The sequence below is a fragment of the Octopus bimaculoides genome, chromosome 19 (assembly GCF_046866305.1).
Source record: "Octopus bimaculoides isolate indiv1 chromosome 19, ASM4686630v1, whole genome shotgun sequence".
NCBI lineage: Eukaryota > Metazoa > Mollusca > Cephalopoda > Octopoda > Octopodidae > Octopus > Octopus bimaculoides.
Genome location: NC_142946.1, coordinates 38969399 through 38989398, shown reverse-complemented (window position 1 = coordinate 38989398; position 20000 = coordinate 38969399). Strand labels below are relative to the sequence as shown.

General features: G+C 34.3%; 1 protein-coding gene across 1 annotated transcript in view; it reads right to left on the bottom strand.

Annotated features, from left to right (window-relative positions):
• Positions 1-20000, bottom strand: part of LOC106867248 (coiled-coil domain-containing protein 39) — a 798380-nt gene that overhangs the window by 503710 nt on the left and 274670 nt on the right. Inside the window, exon 9 of the mRNA XM_089366422.1 lies at positions 1391-1628. Within this exon, the coding sequence (XP_089222548.1) occupies positions 1391-1628 (238 nt within the window). The remainder of the gene's footprint in view (positions 1-1390; positions 1629-20000) is intronic.

Here is a 20000-nt window from a genome sequence, read left to right as displayed (position 1 = left end):
TAAACACACACACACACACACACATATATACACATACCATCAGAAGTGTGTCTATCTGTATTAAGCATTGATGGCTTAAACCTGCTTTACTCTATGTTTCCCTTATACAAAATATGTCTGGTTTTTTCAGATACTATCATCAAAATTTGAAAGAGTTCTGATGAACATTGATCAAGTTAGCCAAGCGTTCTAATGAACATTGATCAAGTTAGCCAAGCGTTCTAATGAACATTGATTACCTTTAACTGATGTATAAAGTTCTTTCCCATTTGTCAATTTAAGTCACATGATGTCGAATTGGTTTTTGTCTACGAGTAACAACCTGAAGGCATTCTAACAGCTATTGCATGAGGATGGGGGTATCTAATACAATAAACCACATAATTGTCTTTACTTTCAACAGACTCAGAACCAATTACTTCAACGGAATATTCAGTCACCATTTCTAATTCTTTGTTTCAGAGAAACTGAAATTTCCCCTAGTCTCTGTTATTTTATTCACAGATTTCAGAGCCTGGGAAATTATCTGTTCAGCATTAGCTTGACCAGTTTCCATGTTATAGTCTTGACTTCAATAATGCCATTTGGGTCTTTCTGAAAATCTCCACATATTAAAGCATTAATATGCGCAAACAGCCATTAATCAAACCTTTTGATTCAAATTACTAACACCCATGAAACTACAAACCATGCACACAATAGTAATGATTAAGGAAAATAATTATGTTTAATTACTTATGAATGCACAAAGGAATAGCTGCATCTGTAAATTTATCTAAATGTATTACATAAGTGTATGAAGAATGTATCCTGAGCTAAGGTGTTCATGCAGGATTTTGTTTATAAATGATATACGTTTAAATATACATGTATGTGTGCATGTGTGTAAGTGTGTGTGTGCATATGTGTGTATGTGTATGAATATCATGTATATATGTGCTTGTATATGTGTGTATAGATACATGTCCACATATACAAGCACACACACACACACACACTCATATATATATATATATATAAAGAGAGAGAGAGAGAGAAAGATGGATGTGTCTGTGTGGGTGGAGGGAGGACAGCCAGTGCAAAAACACTCTTAAACACAAAGGATTGTATTTTGAAGAAATTGATGGAGATCCTGGCTGTTCAATGTATTGAGGTTCATAATTTTCTCTTTGACCTAACAGATGTTTCTGCAACAAGTATCTGCTTGGGTTGACATTGTCTCTCCAGTAAAAGACTCATGTTAACAATATTCAAATGCATTTCACTATTAAAAGCCATTTGATCCCATCTCGCTGACTTTAAAATAATTCTATGTGGAAACATGCAAGAACACTTTGTCAAAATACAGAAGTCAAAATAAATATGAAAATATTCAAAATATATGTCTTACATTTGCTTTCATTTCAAGAACTTTCAAGTCATCTTGATTAGCTTTTAATTCTTGTTCCTTTCGATATTTCAATGACCGTAATTCTCGGAGGTCTGCTTCAAGCCTCTCTTTGTCTTTCTCTTCTTTTACAAGTAATATCTCAAGTTGGTCGGCAGCCTCTTTTGCTGACATTGATGATTTCGTAACAATGTTCAGCTTTTCTTTCATCTCATCATATTTCTCATTGAGCAACTCGTTTCTGAAATGGGAATTAATAAATAAACACATAAGCAAAAGAATTTCATAATAAAGAAGCAAATGAAATGGTAAATAAGTTAAAGAAAAGCAAAGAACTTGAACAGAAAGTAAGTTTTAATTAGATATATACTGAGCAGATGTGATTATTAATAGATTATAAGAGCTTGTCTGTAATATGTTTTAGGCAAAAATGTCAATCTCAACACTAACTTAATTGACTAATCAACACTAAATTTATTACAGTGTTAAATAATATATTTTAAAAACAAAATGAATTTTATAATTAGTGTTTCATGAAGTGAGAAGAAATGTTGTTTGCAACAAGGTTCTTTCTCAGAGAAGGAACCAATTTACCATTTAGTTTTTACACCCATTTCTCTAGTTTTAACTTTGTATAACAGCTGTAAACGAGTGTCACAATCATATGAGTGGCATCATTACATTTCAGTCTTGCATAAAATACACATCTGGTTGTTGGGAAATAGTACCTTTCGAGCGAGATCGTTGCCAGTACCCCTGGACTGGCACTTGTGTGGGTGGCACATAAAATGCACCATTTTGAGTGTGACCGTTGCCAGTACCGCCTGACTGGCCTTCGTGCGGGTGACACGTAAAAGCACCCACTACACTCTCTGAGTGGTTGGCGTTAGGAAGGGCATCCAGCTGTAGAAACTCTGCCAAATCAGATTGGAGGGTGGTGTAGCCATCTGGTTTCACCAGTCCTCAGTCAAATCGTCCAACCCATGCTAGCATGGAAAGCGGACGTTAAACGATGATGATGATGATGATGATGAAACAAGTGGTGTTTGGTGACTAAAAGAGCTCTTAATGGTAGAAAATCTGTCACAGCAATTTCCCTCTAACTCATGCAAGTATGGAAAAATGGACATTAAGACAATGATGATGATGTTAGTAAAGTTGATGAGCTCAAATACTATTTGTCTCATTCAGCGTCAAATCTTCTGGGAGGTCCTTCTTTTCTCCATGGCATATGAACTTATCAGAACTTAAGGAACTTATAAACATACAGATGATTAAAAATAATACTTACACCCCACTTCAGACATTAATAAAAAGTTATTCAACCTCATATAATTACTCCAATATTTATATAATTATATTACATTATTCAGAATATGAAGAAGAAAAAAAATTTATGGTTTTCTACAAACTAAAAGCTTCTTTTGACTTTTTGAGAAGCACCATTTTGTGTGTATATTCCTTTGGGAAAATGGTGAGAAGATGGCAGCAATGCTTCGAATATCTGACCTGATGAATCACTGTATTTTAGTTTGCCTGTTATTGTTGTAGTTATTTTTGTTGCTTTTGTTATTATTTTTGGCTATATTTGTTCTTCCCAGTTGCTACACAAAACAAACCAGTCTCAATACAGCAGACCAAGGATCAAAGATGTTCCGGTCACAACAACCCTTTTCTTGTACATGTATGACTTCTCTGTCGAATATATTTTCTGGCTGTTATTTAGCCCCGAGTCAGCCCAGCTCAGCTAGAATGATCATCAACGACTTTCCATCCATGTCTTTCCCATCCTATTTTCTAGACATATATTACTTAATGCATATTTTTCGTTATTGTAGACCATTATTGGAAGATTTAAATACTATCTTAATTGATAGATATGATTAAAAACAAACTCTCATGTCAATATGATGTCTTATTTTAGATAGAAAGATGGACTTGGTTGTAAAATATTCTTTGGCCGCTTTTTGTCAGGTCATCATAAGCCTGTGTACAAGAAGCTGTGTTGTCACCTTGTCATCACAATATTTATTAATATTCCTGAAATGCAACAAACTAGCTGAACCGTTAGAATGCCGGGCAAAAGGCTTAGTGGCATTTCGTCTGTCTTTACGTTCTGAGTTCAAATTCCACTGAGGTGGACTTAGCCGGTCATTCTTTCAAGGCCAATAAAATAAGAACCAGTTGAATTCTGGTGTCAATGAAATTGATTTACACTCTCCCCGAAATTGCTGGCCTTGTGCCAAACTTTGAAACCAATATTTATTAATGTTCCTTTCTGTATTGATTTCAAATTAGTCTGATGGTTATTTTGAAAGATATTTGAATCTCAATCATTGACTGAATTTCATTTAATTGATGAGACAAATGACAAGTACTACTAATTCTTGTTACACTCGCCATTCTGCCTAGAAAATTCAGATTATATCTATGCAATCAGGGGCTGTGCATTAGCAGAATTGCTCAGTGAGTATTTCAATACAAGGTTTGATATTTTGTGTTGAAATTTCCGTGAGGTCTGCTTTGGGGCTTGGTTTTTCTGGTGTCAACAGAACAATGCACTAATCATAAATAGGGGATGTCATAATGAACTGTGATGTCCCTAACCACTAAATTTATGACATTGTGACAACTTAAGAAATAAGCATTATTAAGGTAATTGAATCAAGTAAATTAATTGTCAACTTAGAATTAAACTACAAGATTTGACATGACATTCATCCACACTAACGGTGACCTCACTAGTGCTGCAGGAATGAAGTAAAGCATCCAAATACATGAAGGAAAATGGTTGACATAACAGAGTGCATCCTGGTGTAGAAGTAATATCAACGTAGATACTTGATCACAATGAGGTCCTTGGACCCAGTGGTGGATCATTTCAAAGCCTCGAACCCGTTCCAACATTGAACAGGGATATTTAAATGATGTTGAGAATATTAGGCATTATACACACCAATTTGAGATTTTAAAAATCTGCAACATTCTGATGGCCATAACTAAACAATAAACCTAATGCTTGTCAGTCGATTGCAATGCTAAATATAAGGCAGAGCTCCCACCATTCTACAAACTATAAATTATTATTCCTGTTATTTTAACTGCAACATGTAATCTTCACAATATAATTGATCAGTCAGCTAGCATCAGAAGGACAGGCTATTGTATGAAGTACAAAACAAGAAAGATGTCCTACATTGATTGGATGTCTGAAATGGGGAAATAACACCGTGAATCAAAATTATGAATTAATTGCTAAGATTTTCGAGCAAAAGCTATTAGATATTATAAGCTCTGGTTCAATGCAGAAAAGAGCAAGAGGTCATGCACCATTTATTCGTGGCTCATTGGGTAAATATCGGAAAGATTTCAGCTCATTACCATAAGTTAAGAAATTATTAGTTAAAGAAAACTCACACTGTCGGTTGTTCCTCAACTCTGGTGACCCATGACCAAGCCAGGGCAAAATGTGTTCACTGTTGATAAGAGTAAAGAGTTTGTGTGTGTGTACGTGTGTGTGTACGTGTGCGTGTGTGTGTGTGTGTGTGTCTTTTAAAGTCAACTGCAACAGTTTTCCAGACTGATTGGCATATTATTCCTTGCAGAAGATTGGTCTGTAACCCAGACAACTGAAGAAAACTACCAAGAAGATGGGCATGGCTGCTGAAACTAGTTCAAGGTTGCTATGGTTGATTAGGGGCTGCAAATGAAACCCTTCCACAAGTGAAGACTAATTCAGTCCTTGCTAAACCAGACAGGTGAAATATACAGCCTGAAGGATTTAAAAGCCTTTGATCCTGTGACACCAGCTGATGATACAGAAAGGTTTCCAAAATTGTGAAAGATTCAGAAGAGCTTACAATGCACCTGAGTAGTCACTGCCGTTTCAGTAGAAGGGAAAGTCTCTCTGATGCTTATTTCTCATATTTTACACACACACGCGCGCGCCTGTGATATCAATTGTGTTCAAATTTTTCTTCATTCATGTTATAACAATCCAGAAGTTATAACAGACATTACATACATAGAATAACCTCTGCAATTCTCCCTGAATTGCAGTTGAATGGAGCTGTGATTGTTTTGCAAATGTGACTTAAACCATTATATTCAGTCTTGTATTATTTTGGAAAACTATTATACTCAATGAAGTGTCTAAGTCTTCTGTTGTTTCTGTATGATCCTACCATTGACATTACATATGCCATAATGGCATCATTACCGATTAAATTTCACCTGTTGGTTTATATTTTGTATTCATCATCATCATCGTCTTCATCATCATCATCGTCGTATTCATCATCCTTCAACGATTGATTTCCATGTTGGCATATCTGCTTGTTTTATGATGCTTTATTAACTTATCAAACTTCATTGTCATGCACTTAAAAATGTCGTTGATGCTTAATTTCCACTGCATCTGCAATGGCTCTCCATCAAGTCATGCCATGAGATAAATAGCATTTTGGTAATAAGAACATAAAACATGCATGTTGAGGTTGCAATAAAACATTGCTTGAATGGCTGAATCAGTGAATAACCGAATATGAGAATAACTGAATCAGTGAATGAATGAAACATGGCTTTTAATGAATGGTGGAGCATCTGTTCTGCAGCCAATAACAAACTTGATATTATTTAAAACTGTTTTCATCAATGAATGTATGTAAAAAGTCGTTTTTTCTTTTAAATTTCTTTTACAGTATATTAATTTCCACTAGAATGTCTGTCATCTCTAAATTTATCTATCTATCTATCTGTCTGTAGCAATCTCTCTTTCTCTGTATTTATTTATTCACACACACACACACACACACACACTCATACAAACATGTGTGTAAATATATAAATATACATACATACACAAATAATGAGCAGGCAACATATTAAAATCCCACACCACTAAACATACACATATATGTAGCCAAACATCTTCATTGTGTGTGTGTATATATATATATATATATATATATATATATATAAATCTTTCCTTTACTACTACAATGTGATATTTGATGGAAGAGAGACACAAGCAAGAGATGTGTATTTAGTGATGTAAGAGACATAGTTATGCCAAGTGGAATGATGTAAAGATTGAAAAGAATTGGTACGGGAGATTGCGGGATGAGAAAGGCGGAAAGGAAACAATGAAGGGAAGACAGAGAGAGAAAGGGAAGGAAATGGCAGTAAAGTGGGTGAGGTCGATAGTAAATTAGAAAAGAAACAATGGTGAAAAGGAAGAGAATCTCACTCGCACTTCTATGGACAATAAGCCTCAACTGTTTCCAAGTAAGATTCTTTCCCTCATGACCAGACAAGTTTCAATTGAAGAATGGAATTGGATGCAAACCATTTGCACAACGGCTACACCTGTTTACCACAAATGCATGAGGCCAAGACAAGGACACAAACTCACACACACATATATATATTTTTTTTTAAATCAACATCTTTCTCTTTCAGTCAATTAAATCTACTCTCAAGTCTCTGATAAGCCCTGCTATGTGCCCTTCAGTAGGATTGAACCTAAAATGATGAGGTTGGGAAACAAAAATCTTAGATGCCTGTATCTAATCAAAATAGATTTAGCATAGATAATATAATTTCTTGTAACCACGTCATCTTACCATTCTTGACATCAATTGACATAAAAGAACGTCAAATGCTAGAATGGAATATATTGCAGTTATGAAATGTATTCTATTTGGTTTCAATTCTATCTTTTATTCATGTGTTAAGTATGTTATGCCTCATTTCTATTAATAAAAAGATTTGACATACACATGAAATAGGAACAACACCAGCAACAGCAACAATAATTATTTCAAAATGAGTGGAAGTGTTAGTAGGTTAAAGCAGTCAGATGCATTCTGGGTAATGTCAAATATGAAATGATTCCTGCTGCACCACACAATTTCAATATTTCAAAGTTACTTCATTAATTTTCAATTTTAAACCCATAACAATTCCCAGTAAAAATACGTGATTGAAATGTAAATGTATTTAAATATATTTATGCATTTAAATTTAGAGCATTTCAGAGCAAAATAGTTTAGAGCAAGGAAAAGAAAGAAGAAACAAAACATTTTTTTTTTTTTTTTTAAAATACTGTTTCTGATCTTTCTACTTAATTCATATGGATTATTGTATTTCAGCATGTACGTGTATGTACAGTTCTTTGCATGAATGTACACACACACATCACACAAACACACACACACACACACACACACACGCACACACACACACACATCACACATATGGAGAAATTTAAAATATTTATAATGTAAGAATATATACCTACAAAGACACAGATACGCACATACATGTAATGTACATACGTATACACATGCGCACACATACACACATATTTGCATATATACATTTGTTTGTGTGTGTGTGTGTATCTTAAGTGACACTTGATGACTTTACTGGCCCCAGTGTCACTTAAAAAGCATCCAGTATACTCTCTAGAATGGTTGGCATTAGGAAGAGCATCTAGCAGTAGGAACCATGCCAAACCAAACATTGGAACATGCTGCAGTCCTCTGGCTTGCCAGCTGTTATCAAACTGTCAAATCCAGAAAAATGGTGGTTAGATGATGATGATGATGATGCATGCACTAACACGCGTGTGTGTGTTATAATTGAGGCTTCAATCTTTTGAAAGAAGCAAATTTTGAAACAGTAGTATTGGATGAATAGGAGTTAGCTGTACAAACACAAATAAAACGTATAAAAATGGAGTGAATTGATTATAATGGGTGGTGTAGAATAATCAAATATGAAGGATTAAAATGCAATGGAACAGAAGTACATTGCAAATCATCATCATCATCATCATTTAGCATCTGTTGTCCATGCTGGCATGGGTTGGACGGTCTAACTAGCGCTGGAAAGCTGGAAGGCTGCACCAGACTCCAGTTCTGATTTGACATGGATTCTATGGCTGGATGCCCTTCCTAATGCCAACCACTCCAAGAGCGTATTGGGTGCTTTTAGGTGCCACCAACACAGGTGCCATTTGCATGACACCAGTATCTGCCATGACTGCAATTTTACTCGGCTTGGTGGATCTTCTTCTCAAGCATGGCATAATGCCAAAATTCCTGGGCATTGCCTCTGTGAGGCTCAACACTTGAAAGGAGCTTTTTACATGCCACCGGCATCAGCCACTTTTCCTCTATGAGACCCAACACTCAAAAAGTGCTCTTCATGTGCCGCCAGCAGGAGCGTCCGCAAAAGGAGTTAAAAAATATTTGTCTTGTAAGAGATATTTGTTCATAAAATATTGGCTAAAAATGGTTTTAGAACATTTTGAAGGAAGGTAAGAAATTGAAAACAACTTTTAAAAATGATTGATATTGTATATTTTAAAATAATGTAACTTCTATTCCTGTGAGAGCAACACAATAATAACCAGTATGTGTAACGAGTAAAAAAATGTACTAAATATTGATATTCTATATTTCAAAATATTTAATTTAGATAAAAATAAATTGACTGTACAACAAACAATATTGCTGAGAATTTATTTCATGATTAAACATAAATTCATTGAATTATTTAAAAAGGAAAATATGAATGGCAAGGAAGATAAATATTTGGGAAAACCTAATTGTAGTTTCTTCTACAGAAACAACAGTAAAACAAAAAGAAAAAGCAATACCTGGAATTGTCAAAGAATTTAAAGTACACTAGCATCATTGCCATCATCATCATGATCTGCGTTATCATCATCTAACATCAGTCTTTCCTGAATGGTTCTACAGAATTCAATGAACTGGAGGGTTACACAGAATTCCAGTGTCTGCTTTGGCATAGTTTCTACAGCTGGATGCTGATGCCAGCCACTGTACAGAGTGTACTGGATGATAAATAACTACATGTATAATAATTAGCCTCCTCCCCTCCCCCTCCTCCTCCTCATAATCATCATCATCACCACCACCACCACCACCACCACCGTCACCACCACCATCATTATCAACAACAACAACAACAACAGCAACAAACATCTGTCTTTTCATGCTGGTATGGGTTGGACAATTTGACAAGATCTACTGAACTGGAGGATTGCACTAAATTCCAATGTCTGTTCTGGCATGGTTTCTAAGTCTGGATGCCATTACTAATGCCAACCACTTTACAGGGGGTGGACTGGGTGCTATTTTCATGCCAGTGGCACTAATGCCATGAAATGAAAGGATCTTTGTAAAACAGCTGGCTTTAGGGAAGGCATTTGGCTGTGGAGTATGGCTAAAAAAGCAGAGAAACATTTGTAACACAAATCAAGTTGTAAGGGATTTAAAGATCTGTCTGAAATAACAATTTTTAGGTAAATCTTTCAATCATTGTTGAAGAAAAAAAATAAACAACTTTGTTAGAAATCAAGGTAGTAAAACCCTTTGTGATGAGTTATGTAAGATGGTTAAAGTTAGAAAAATAACCATAATTTGTAGGGAAAGTTTTCCAGAATTGGTAAATGAGATTATGTATGTATTTCATATTGGCAACTTTTGAAAATATGAGAAAAAAAACAAAAAAGGAATTTAAATTGATAAAGTGCATCCTCTGATATGTGCTTAATGATAATTCAGGATTTTGATGGTGAAAAAAACCAAAGGTGTTCTTAAACAAAAAATCGTTAATGTTTATGGAATGATGAAAATTTTAGTCTCAGTTTTCACAGAACTACTTTTGTGTGAATAAACTATTCCATAATAATGAAATGTTGCATGGGAAAACTTTTGTCTTGTGTAATGTGTGAACGTTAAAAGGGAAAAAATTATAGGGTATTGGATACAGATCATAAGCAAAATATTTGTGAAAATAGAAAAATTTCATGTTGTTCAATTAGATTAAATGAAATAATAAAAATCGAATCTTTGTAAAAGATATACAAAGAATCAGGAAATGGTAATGCAACAGTTTTATCTTCTGATTGGAGAAATCCATGGATGGAGTGGGTAGAATATATAAGAAAAAATGTAAATACAGCAACATTTTATAGACAAATATATATATCAATATAAGATTACAGATATAAACAAATATGCACATATAATATACATTCATGCACACATACACATATTTATATCTACATACACAAAAGCATAAACACTCACATGCATGTATATATATATCTATGCATATATTTGTGTGTGTATATATATATATATATATATATATATATATATATATATATATATATTCAGATGCATGCAAAACACCTACATATAGGTTTATACACATATATATATATATATATATATATATATATATGCGTCATCATCATCATCATCTAACGTCTGCTTTCCATGCTAGCATGGGTTGGATGATTTGACTGAGGACTGGTGAACCAGATGGCTACACCAGGCTCCAATCTGATCTGGCAGAGTTTCTACAGCTGGATGCCCTTCCTAACGTCAACCACTCTGAGAGTGTAGTGGGTGCTTTTACATACCACTAGCATGAGGGCCAGTCAGGCGGTTCTGGCAATGACCATGCTCAAAAGGTATTTTTTACGTGCCACCACATGGTTGTAATGCAAGTTTCTTAAGCACACAGCCATGCCTGCACCCATAAACAACCATTTCTAAACCATTTTTTTGTTTGTGTTTGATTATTCTACTTCAGGCTTTGAGACCTAAATCTCTGGATTCTCTCCACTCTTTTCATTTATTTCTACAACCTATTTTCATTTACCTAAACTAGTTAGAAATGTCTGCTCCTGCAAAATTACAAAGTCACAATCATATTTTTCAAGTAATTGCTTAACAATAAATTCTTTCTACTATTTTTTCTTACTCTGTCGAGTTACTCTTTACATAAACTTAAATATTTTATTGCAATAAAAGAACAAAAACTTTACAAAGGCTCTATCTATTGAATTATTTATGTCCTTCAAATACATTTCTAAAACAAATTTTAGGTAATTTTTTTCATACAACTCATAGACATTGGTCCCTATATAGATTTAATATATACAAACGTGTGAGTGTGTGTGTACATATATATATACACACATATACATACATATATGTATACATACTCATACTTACATACAAGCATGCACACTCATAGGTGGCCACAGTCTGCTAGCGAGACTAAATTGAAATAATAAAAATAATAGAAATAGCTGCCAAATCACCCTCATATTATAACTTACTGATTCATATGTATATATATATGTAGAGATATATTTGAGAGCAAATAGGGACTCAAAAGACCCAGGCAAATACGTCGTTAAGCACCAAAGAACACAAACCTTGTTAATTCACTTGTCTTATCATAGCAATCTATGTACATTGCTATTTATATCTTATGGCAGATATAATTCGTAAATTCAAGATCAAACACTAATTAAATTCCGTGTATTATTAATCACAGAGTATATATTAGTAAAATAATGAATAAAGATGCAGTATCAAAGATTTATTTAGCTTACACACGTTTCCAATAGCCTGGCAAAACTCAAGTGGTTCAAATTTCAATATGCATAATCAATTGCTCCATCATTTGATTGATTAAAATGCCATTCATCATCATCATCATCGTTTAACGTCCATTTTCCATGCTGGCATGGGTTGGACGTTTCAACTGGGGTCTGGGAAGCCAGGAGGCTGCACCAGGCTCCAGTCTATTCTGGCAGTGTTTCTACAGCTGGATTCCCTTACTAACACCAACCACTCCGAGAGTGTTATGTGTGCTTTTTACGTGTCACCGGCACAGGGGCCAGAGGGGGCTGGCAACCACCACGATTGGTTGGTGCTTTTTACATTGTATTATTTGGCTGTTGTTTTATTTCTTTGTCTTTTTGTTTGTTAGAACATCCATGGTTGATTCGTGTATGTTTCATTTTAGTCCAAAGTTTTCCTTATCAAGTGATTCCTTTTTGGAGGTATTCTAATCGTCCATGCAATGATTCTACAACTGACATTTTGCATACGTGCGGACATACACAATCTCTATATATGTATTTGCATTCATCTGGGTCTTTTCTGTGAGCAGACATAAAGTATACGTTTCCTGCCTATTCTGAATACATGGTTATTAAAACCAGAGTGGTCGTATTGCAAAGAATATTTCTATTCTCATGTAGAACTTGAGATTCAGTAATTTCTTCATGTTTTCTGGTGAATTCATTTTAATGAATATATCATATACATACTTGGTAAATATACAATGCCTTAAAAATTGCTTTTTGCTAGAAATAACTATAGTTTAATACCTCCTTCAACTGAGGAGGATACCACATGTTTGTGGTAAATGATTCCTACAAAAATAAAGTATTGATCCTTTTGTTACCATCTTTCTGTGTCAATGAAGTATGATTCTTTCAATTATTTTCAAAAAGGAATTGTCATTCTTATGTTGGTGACACAGTATGAGCTTATGCACAGTAACAGCACATCACTGCATCCTCCACTTGTTGGTGATTCCCTACTGTTCCTGGCAAATGAAACCTTTGCCCCACTCAAGTGACAACCCTCCTTGGGTTGGTTTGGGTAGTCATTGCTGGTAAGGGTTTTATGGGGTCTGAAGGCAGATCCTACTTCAACCTCTTTTAGTTGCCTTTTTTGCAAGACACAAAGGAAACGGATCCATTCTTTGACAAGCTGGTCACCACAGAGGTAGATTATGTTGAAGAATGGAACATAAACTTCCATGAAATATTGATGGATTGTTTTTAGGTCACTTTAAAACAGTGAATTTGAATCATTAGGCCTAGGGTGGTCACAAGTTGGTTGGTGACAAAAGGGTTAATGCTTCATGCAATAATCATAACACCACTTGATGCCAAAATATTCACAGAAAACCAGAACTGATGATCTGCTATTGATCTATTAATTAGTCTATTTGTTTCTTAGATGGTATACGTCTACCAATATTACAAAAGAAATGGAGTCTTAGAATTGTGACTTCCTGTTGTTTGAGTACCACTGAAGTCTTTTAGAAATGAAAAATATAAAAAAACAAATAAACAGTAACAAAACAAACAAGCAATCTTAAGGAATAGGTTTGCTGCTTATCGCATAAAATTTTCACATAAATATTTAGAGAAGGAATGATTCTGTGAAAATATTTTGGTGTGAGAAAACTGTCAACAGTTTTAAAAACATGTAAAATATGATTATAGCTGCAAGTCAAGAAATATAGGAATTAGAAAAATAAAGGAAGAGAAAAAAATGCAAGAATATGCATCCCTACCAAAAAGGGAAAAAAAAATCTCAAGAGTATATAACACCTGTAAGACATTATTCCCAAAAGATCTGATTATCCAATGGGGAAATCACCAAGAGAATTGAAGAATAGGGGAAAATATTGATATTCCAATGTGATGGTTAAGTATTTCACTTTGGTTAAGCATAGAGGGCTTCTCCATTGCTGAACAAACACAATGTATGTTCAATATGGCATCACACGGGAAAATTTCTTGACAAACAGCAATGATGATAATGATGATGATGGCAGTAATGATGATGCTGACAATGACGATCATGATGTTGGTGATGATGATGATGATGACACAGGAACATTATTGTAAAAGTTAAGTAGTAAACTCATCCATAATTGATCAGTGAATTTTCATTTTCAGTTCTTTCAGTACATTTTTGCATTAGTTTAATTCCAGTTATTGTGTTTAGTTGTTAATGCTTACTCCACACACACACACACACTCGCACACTAGCACACACATACACACTTTCTCACACACACACATACACACTCGCATGCACACACACACACACTAACACACACACATACATATTCAAAGATACCATTCTGCACCATATTCACACATTATTAAGAAATTTTGTCATAGATCTCTACAAGATGGCCCTGAGGAATATAAACAGCAACACCAACAACCGCAACAAATGCATATCAATGAGGATGCTTAAGATGCAACGAATCAAAGAAATTCACATCTTATTGCATTGTGACATTTTAAAGGAGAAACTCATTGTATAATATGATCAATATTTTAATATATATATGGGGAAATGAATATCAGTGGAAGATGTCGTGGTTGGAAGGTCTTCAATTCTTAATCATCTTGGTTATGGGACAGATCCATAGCAAGAACAACAACATGTGTCACAAATATCTCCTACTGATATATATAGGTTAAATGCTGATGTGGCACAGACCAACAACAACAACAACAACCATCAGAATATATTTATGATTTATATAAAAAACATTAAACTGTAATATGGGTCACATCCACAAGAAGAACAACAACTATATCTGTCACAAATATTCTATCTATAATGATAAATAAAACTTTCAAGAAAAAATCTTGAGAATATTTATTTACTTCTCCAAGTTACTGTCTTCACAACATAAGAGTGTGTGTATGTCTTAGCAGTGCCTGTTATATGTATGTGTTTGTGTATGTTCATGCTTGCGTGTGTGTATTTCTAGGCATCGCTGTATGAAGAAATTGTCAGTGGATAGAAAGAAGAAAATCTCCTCTTATCTTGGAATTATTTTTATCCTATTACTCTTTCAGATATTATTACTCTGTCGTGACATTTTATTCCTGCAATCCACAATAACTGGCAGTCACTGTAATTGATTTTGCCTCGAGGTCCATTGGCAATAAATGCGACATAACATTTTGACTCGGTCATTCTGCTGACATCACTATATAAAGATTCCAGTGAAAATTTCATAAAACTGTTCGGCTGACTTTGGTAAAGAGAAGAGCTAATATCATCCTTATAGTCATTAATTATTTTTGCAAAATCTATGGAGATCTGAGAAAATTAAAAGTGGTCATTTCTCAGAATCAACATTTGTAGAAATGTAGAGAAATCTGTGGCTCTATGTTTAGAAACTGTCAGCTGACCTGGAAGAAATAACAGCCAAATTGCACTCAAATTTCATACTACCATATTGAAAATATGGTAGTATGAAATCTAGATAGAAAGAGTGGCCATGGTCCTGAATTTCATTACCAACTGTTGCTGTTCTCCACATTCTTGGCTTAATATCTTCTGTTATTATAGTATTTCAAGGAGGTATTAAAAATACAAACATTGGTTATGTCTCAATTCAGTTCTATTACTAATCAATAATTAATTAATTAGTTAACCTGTCAAAGTCTTTCACCAATGTTTTCCTCTTAAGCACCTCTTTCTTTTCAACACGTTGTATATTTACTGTTCATCTTACCGATTTTGTGATCTTTTCTTCTATTCCATTTCGTTTTGCAGACTAGTCTTCTAGTCTGATGTTCTGTAGTCTACTTGTGCTTTGAACCTATGCCTTTCTTCATTTATAGCTATCTCCAATCTTCTCATGAGTCTCTCTTCATCTTAGAGCCATCTCATCTGAGTGCCATAAGCATTTCTTAGAATTATCTGAGCTGATGTCTTTGAGCATCAGGGAATGTGTCATTCTATTGAGTCTACAATTTGTCTTGATTTATAGAACCTCAAATTCTACCTTTGCAATACATCATCCTTCCTACTCCACCAAACTCCATTCCTTCTCCATTCCATGTCTGCAAACAAGTTTATATATTTTATCCTTTTTATTAATTTTTATTAATTTTCTTATCTTTTTTTTTGTCTTTTTAACATTTTTCCTATGATTTCTCCTTATAATCCATTAATCCTGAGTTTTGCTTCATCAGATCTCTTGCTGTCAAAAATGACAAAAATACTTTGTAATTTTTCACTTCCAAAATAAATGTTTTGATGTGCCATATTTTCTGGAAATTAACAAACAGTAAAGAACAATTCTTGCTTTTTGTGTGTATCTCACATGCCCTTTGCTCTAAATAAAATGGATTTATTCTTATAATTATCAGATGTATATGTGTATATATGTGTGTATGTATGTATATATGCATATCTCTCTCTCTCTCTCTCTCTCTATATATATATATATATATATATATATGTGTGTGTGTGTGTGTGTGTGTGTGTGTGTGTGTGTGTAACACACATATTTATATACTCACACACAGAGGCACACACACACACATAAACACACAGACAAATACATATACACGCATATAACTGTGTGGGTGTGTGTGTGTGTGTATGACTGTACTGAGAAGAGCATTACTCGCATTTTACTCAGAACTTTGCTGATGTTGTGTTCAGTGGTCACATGACGAATGACACACTCAAAATCTCTGAGTAATCTTAGTTGTAACCTCAACACCAAAATAAATATACATTCTGATTCTTAGCTTGGAATATTTTCTTCTTTTCTCCATAAAATCAAATGCTATATATTAATAGAAAATAGAAAATAAGAAAATAAGAATGAAATAGAAAAAGTTAAAAGTTCATGATGAAATTCTACAAAGTAGAAACGAAGAACCATATTCCTGTATGAAAGTGGATTTACTATAATAAAATTCCAGTATAGAAAGTGAACGCTTCACAAATTCCATAACCAATGGAATATGTGGAGAAAGTTTAGAAACTGTTGTGAAATGGAATAATATGTGACATTTTATCTGACTAAGCAATTTCCTGGTTTTTACAAGTCTGACAGTGCCACATGAAAGAAAATCCATACATACACTCATATATATATATATATATATATATATATATATATATATATATATATATATATATATATGTGTGTGTTTGTATATATATATACCTGTTTGCATATATGTATGTATATATAGATAGATACACACACATATATGAATCTATGTGTATGTGAGTAAGTATATATGCATATATATATATATGTGTGTGTGTGCGTGTGTGTGTGTGTATGTATATGTGTGTGTGTATACACATATATGTACAATATATTTATATATATGCATCATCATCATTATCATCATTTAGCATCCGTTTTCCATGCTGGCATGTGTTGGATACATGTGCGTTTGTGTGTGTGTGCACATGTTGTGCATGTGTGCAGGTACTTATGTATGTGTGTGTATATATATATATATATATATATATATATATATATATATAAAGATAGATAGTTGCATATATATAAATGTATGCCCGTATATGTATGCATGTTGTGTGTGTGTATATATTATATGTGTATGCGGAGGCACATGTCTTTTAGTACATTCTTATACTAAGGACCAAAGCGAAATAAATTCAAAAAGAAAAAAGAGAAAAGAAAAAAAAAGAATGAGCAAATGAAAAGCAGTTTTACTCTGAAAATGAATATATTTTTAAAGATTTTATTTTTCTATTTCTGAAAGACTGTAATGAATTACTGACATGCTTAGTGGAAGCGAACAGCAGGGGCTGCCTCATCACACGCATACGCATGCAGCTAGCTTTGCAACTACACATGCAAACCATTTGCACACACAACCATTTACAAATATCTGTATCCACAAGCAAAGTCTCACATATATTTACACTCTTACACTTGCACACACACACATGCAACTGCACGTGCATTCAATCTTATGCACACACACACACACACACACACACACACACACACACACACAGAGTCATACATAAAAATAAAGATGGTAGTTCTTAAGATAAACATATTTTTGAGAAAAGTGCTTATATTTGCAATAGATGAGATTGTGATAATTCCTCATTAACCTCTGACCGATGGTACCAAATCTTTAGAGAATCTGTAGAGATTAGTGTCTTAGATGATACCCAGTCTTTTACTGCTTTCTGGCACCACTGTGAACTGAAGTAAGGACTCCGTGTGTGTGTAAGAGTAAAATCTGTGCATGTGAATGGATTTTATTTCATATCTATAATCAAATGTAGGTATGTGGCCCAGTGCTTGGGGCATTGCATGCATATGATTGCCAAATCATAGGTTCAAATACTGGAGTGGGCTGTATACTGTATTCCTTAGCAAAAAGCACTTCCTTTCCCATTGCACTGGTGCCGTGTGGAGACTGGCATGTCAAAGAATAGACCCACTATTTCCCCTGCATGCAATAAAAGGTAACTGAAAGAGGTTGGGGTAGGACTTGTACTCTGACCTTGTAAGACTCCCTCACCAGCAATGACCACCCAAACAGAGCCATGAGTTGGAGGGCTGTTGTCTGAGTGGTGCAAAGATGTCATGCACTAAGAGAAGTAAAGAATCACCAAGAAATGGTGGATGCAGCAGTACGCTGTTACAGCACATTACCCCAAACTACTACTACTACTACTACTACTGCTGCTATATAATCATGTGAGTAAGAATTTTTGCTTCATGACAGCTTAAAAAGGATCTCCCAGTAACAGAGTCACTCTACCATTATTATCGCTGGACTCCCATTTCTGTTTCTCTGGTTCTTTGATGTTTCCTTGCAGCTTCTTTCCAGATTTTGCTGCACCAGTGGCATAGTTAGAGTTAGTGCCACCCAGCATTGCCCTTCAGTTCTTTTTCCTCCCAGGCCCCACTAGCCGACACAGGTTTATACAGTACACTCAAAAGTACCACCCCAAAAAAGTGTGACTTGGGGTGAAACATACCCATCAGTACCCCTGTGCAGTATGGCAGTCATACGTTTCCCTGAGGGAAAGCCTTCTTCTCTTTCAGTTGTTGGCTTGAAATTGTCACCAAAGCTACTGAAAATGTGCTTTATTCTAGACAGGGGCGCTGGCCTAACACAAGCTCATTTCTATCTCCGCAAAAAGGTGGTCCTTATTGTTCTAGTCTCTTTTCCCTAATATGTCTTTAGCATGTGATGCACTACCAGCAGCTTTCACTTTGCTACCATAGCTCTCGGGGTTAGTGAGGCATATGAACCACCACTTCACAACAAGCATCGGACATGGTGATGGCATTCTTCTTTATTCAGCTGTAAAACAGTGCCTTGGCAATGATGGACATTTTCTGTAATTCAGATGTCAGTTGATGTCTCACATTGTGAAGTGTAGTTGGATCCACTTACGGATTATGTTAAAGGATAAGCCCTTGCCAGTCAAACAATCACCCATTTATGCTTCTTTACAATAAGCAGATCAAACAACTAGAACCTGCATTTGTCATATTTCAAACTACAAACCATCCATATATTCACATGTGTTATGAATTATCTGTCCATCTCTCACCAATTTGGTTATTTATCCCAGAATCCCAGTGCAATTGTTTTACATTATATCAAACCTGCACAAAACTATCAAAAATATTTTTTTAAATATGAAAAAGAAATAGTCAAAAATAGAGGGGATATATATCTTTCGAAAGAATTCATACAAAATATTCCTTATATCAGTGCAATTTGTGATTCAAACGCGAATTTTACACAATCAGGATGAGAAATTGATGTCGTTTTGATTCACTACCATCTAACTTTTAACAGGAAATGATTCCTACTAATAGCTCTGCTAGCTGGCAGGAAATATAATGTAGAGTGTAATTTTAGGATAACGCCGAATTTACAACTCTCACTTATCAGTGAAAATTCTAAAGAATAAGTAACAGAAATACATCAAATATTTAAATTGCTGCAAAAATGATTATTGGCAAAAGAACTTTTACATTGACAGTGTTGAAATAATGATGTAAAATTAGAAATTATTGTTAGAATTCTTTTCTAAAGAAATTTCAACATTGTCTCCACACAAATAACAGAATCCAATATATGTATATATATATATATATATATATATATATATATATATATATATAT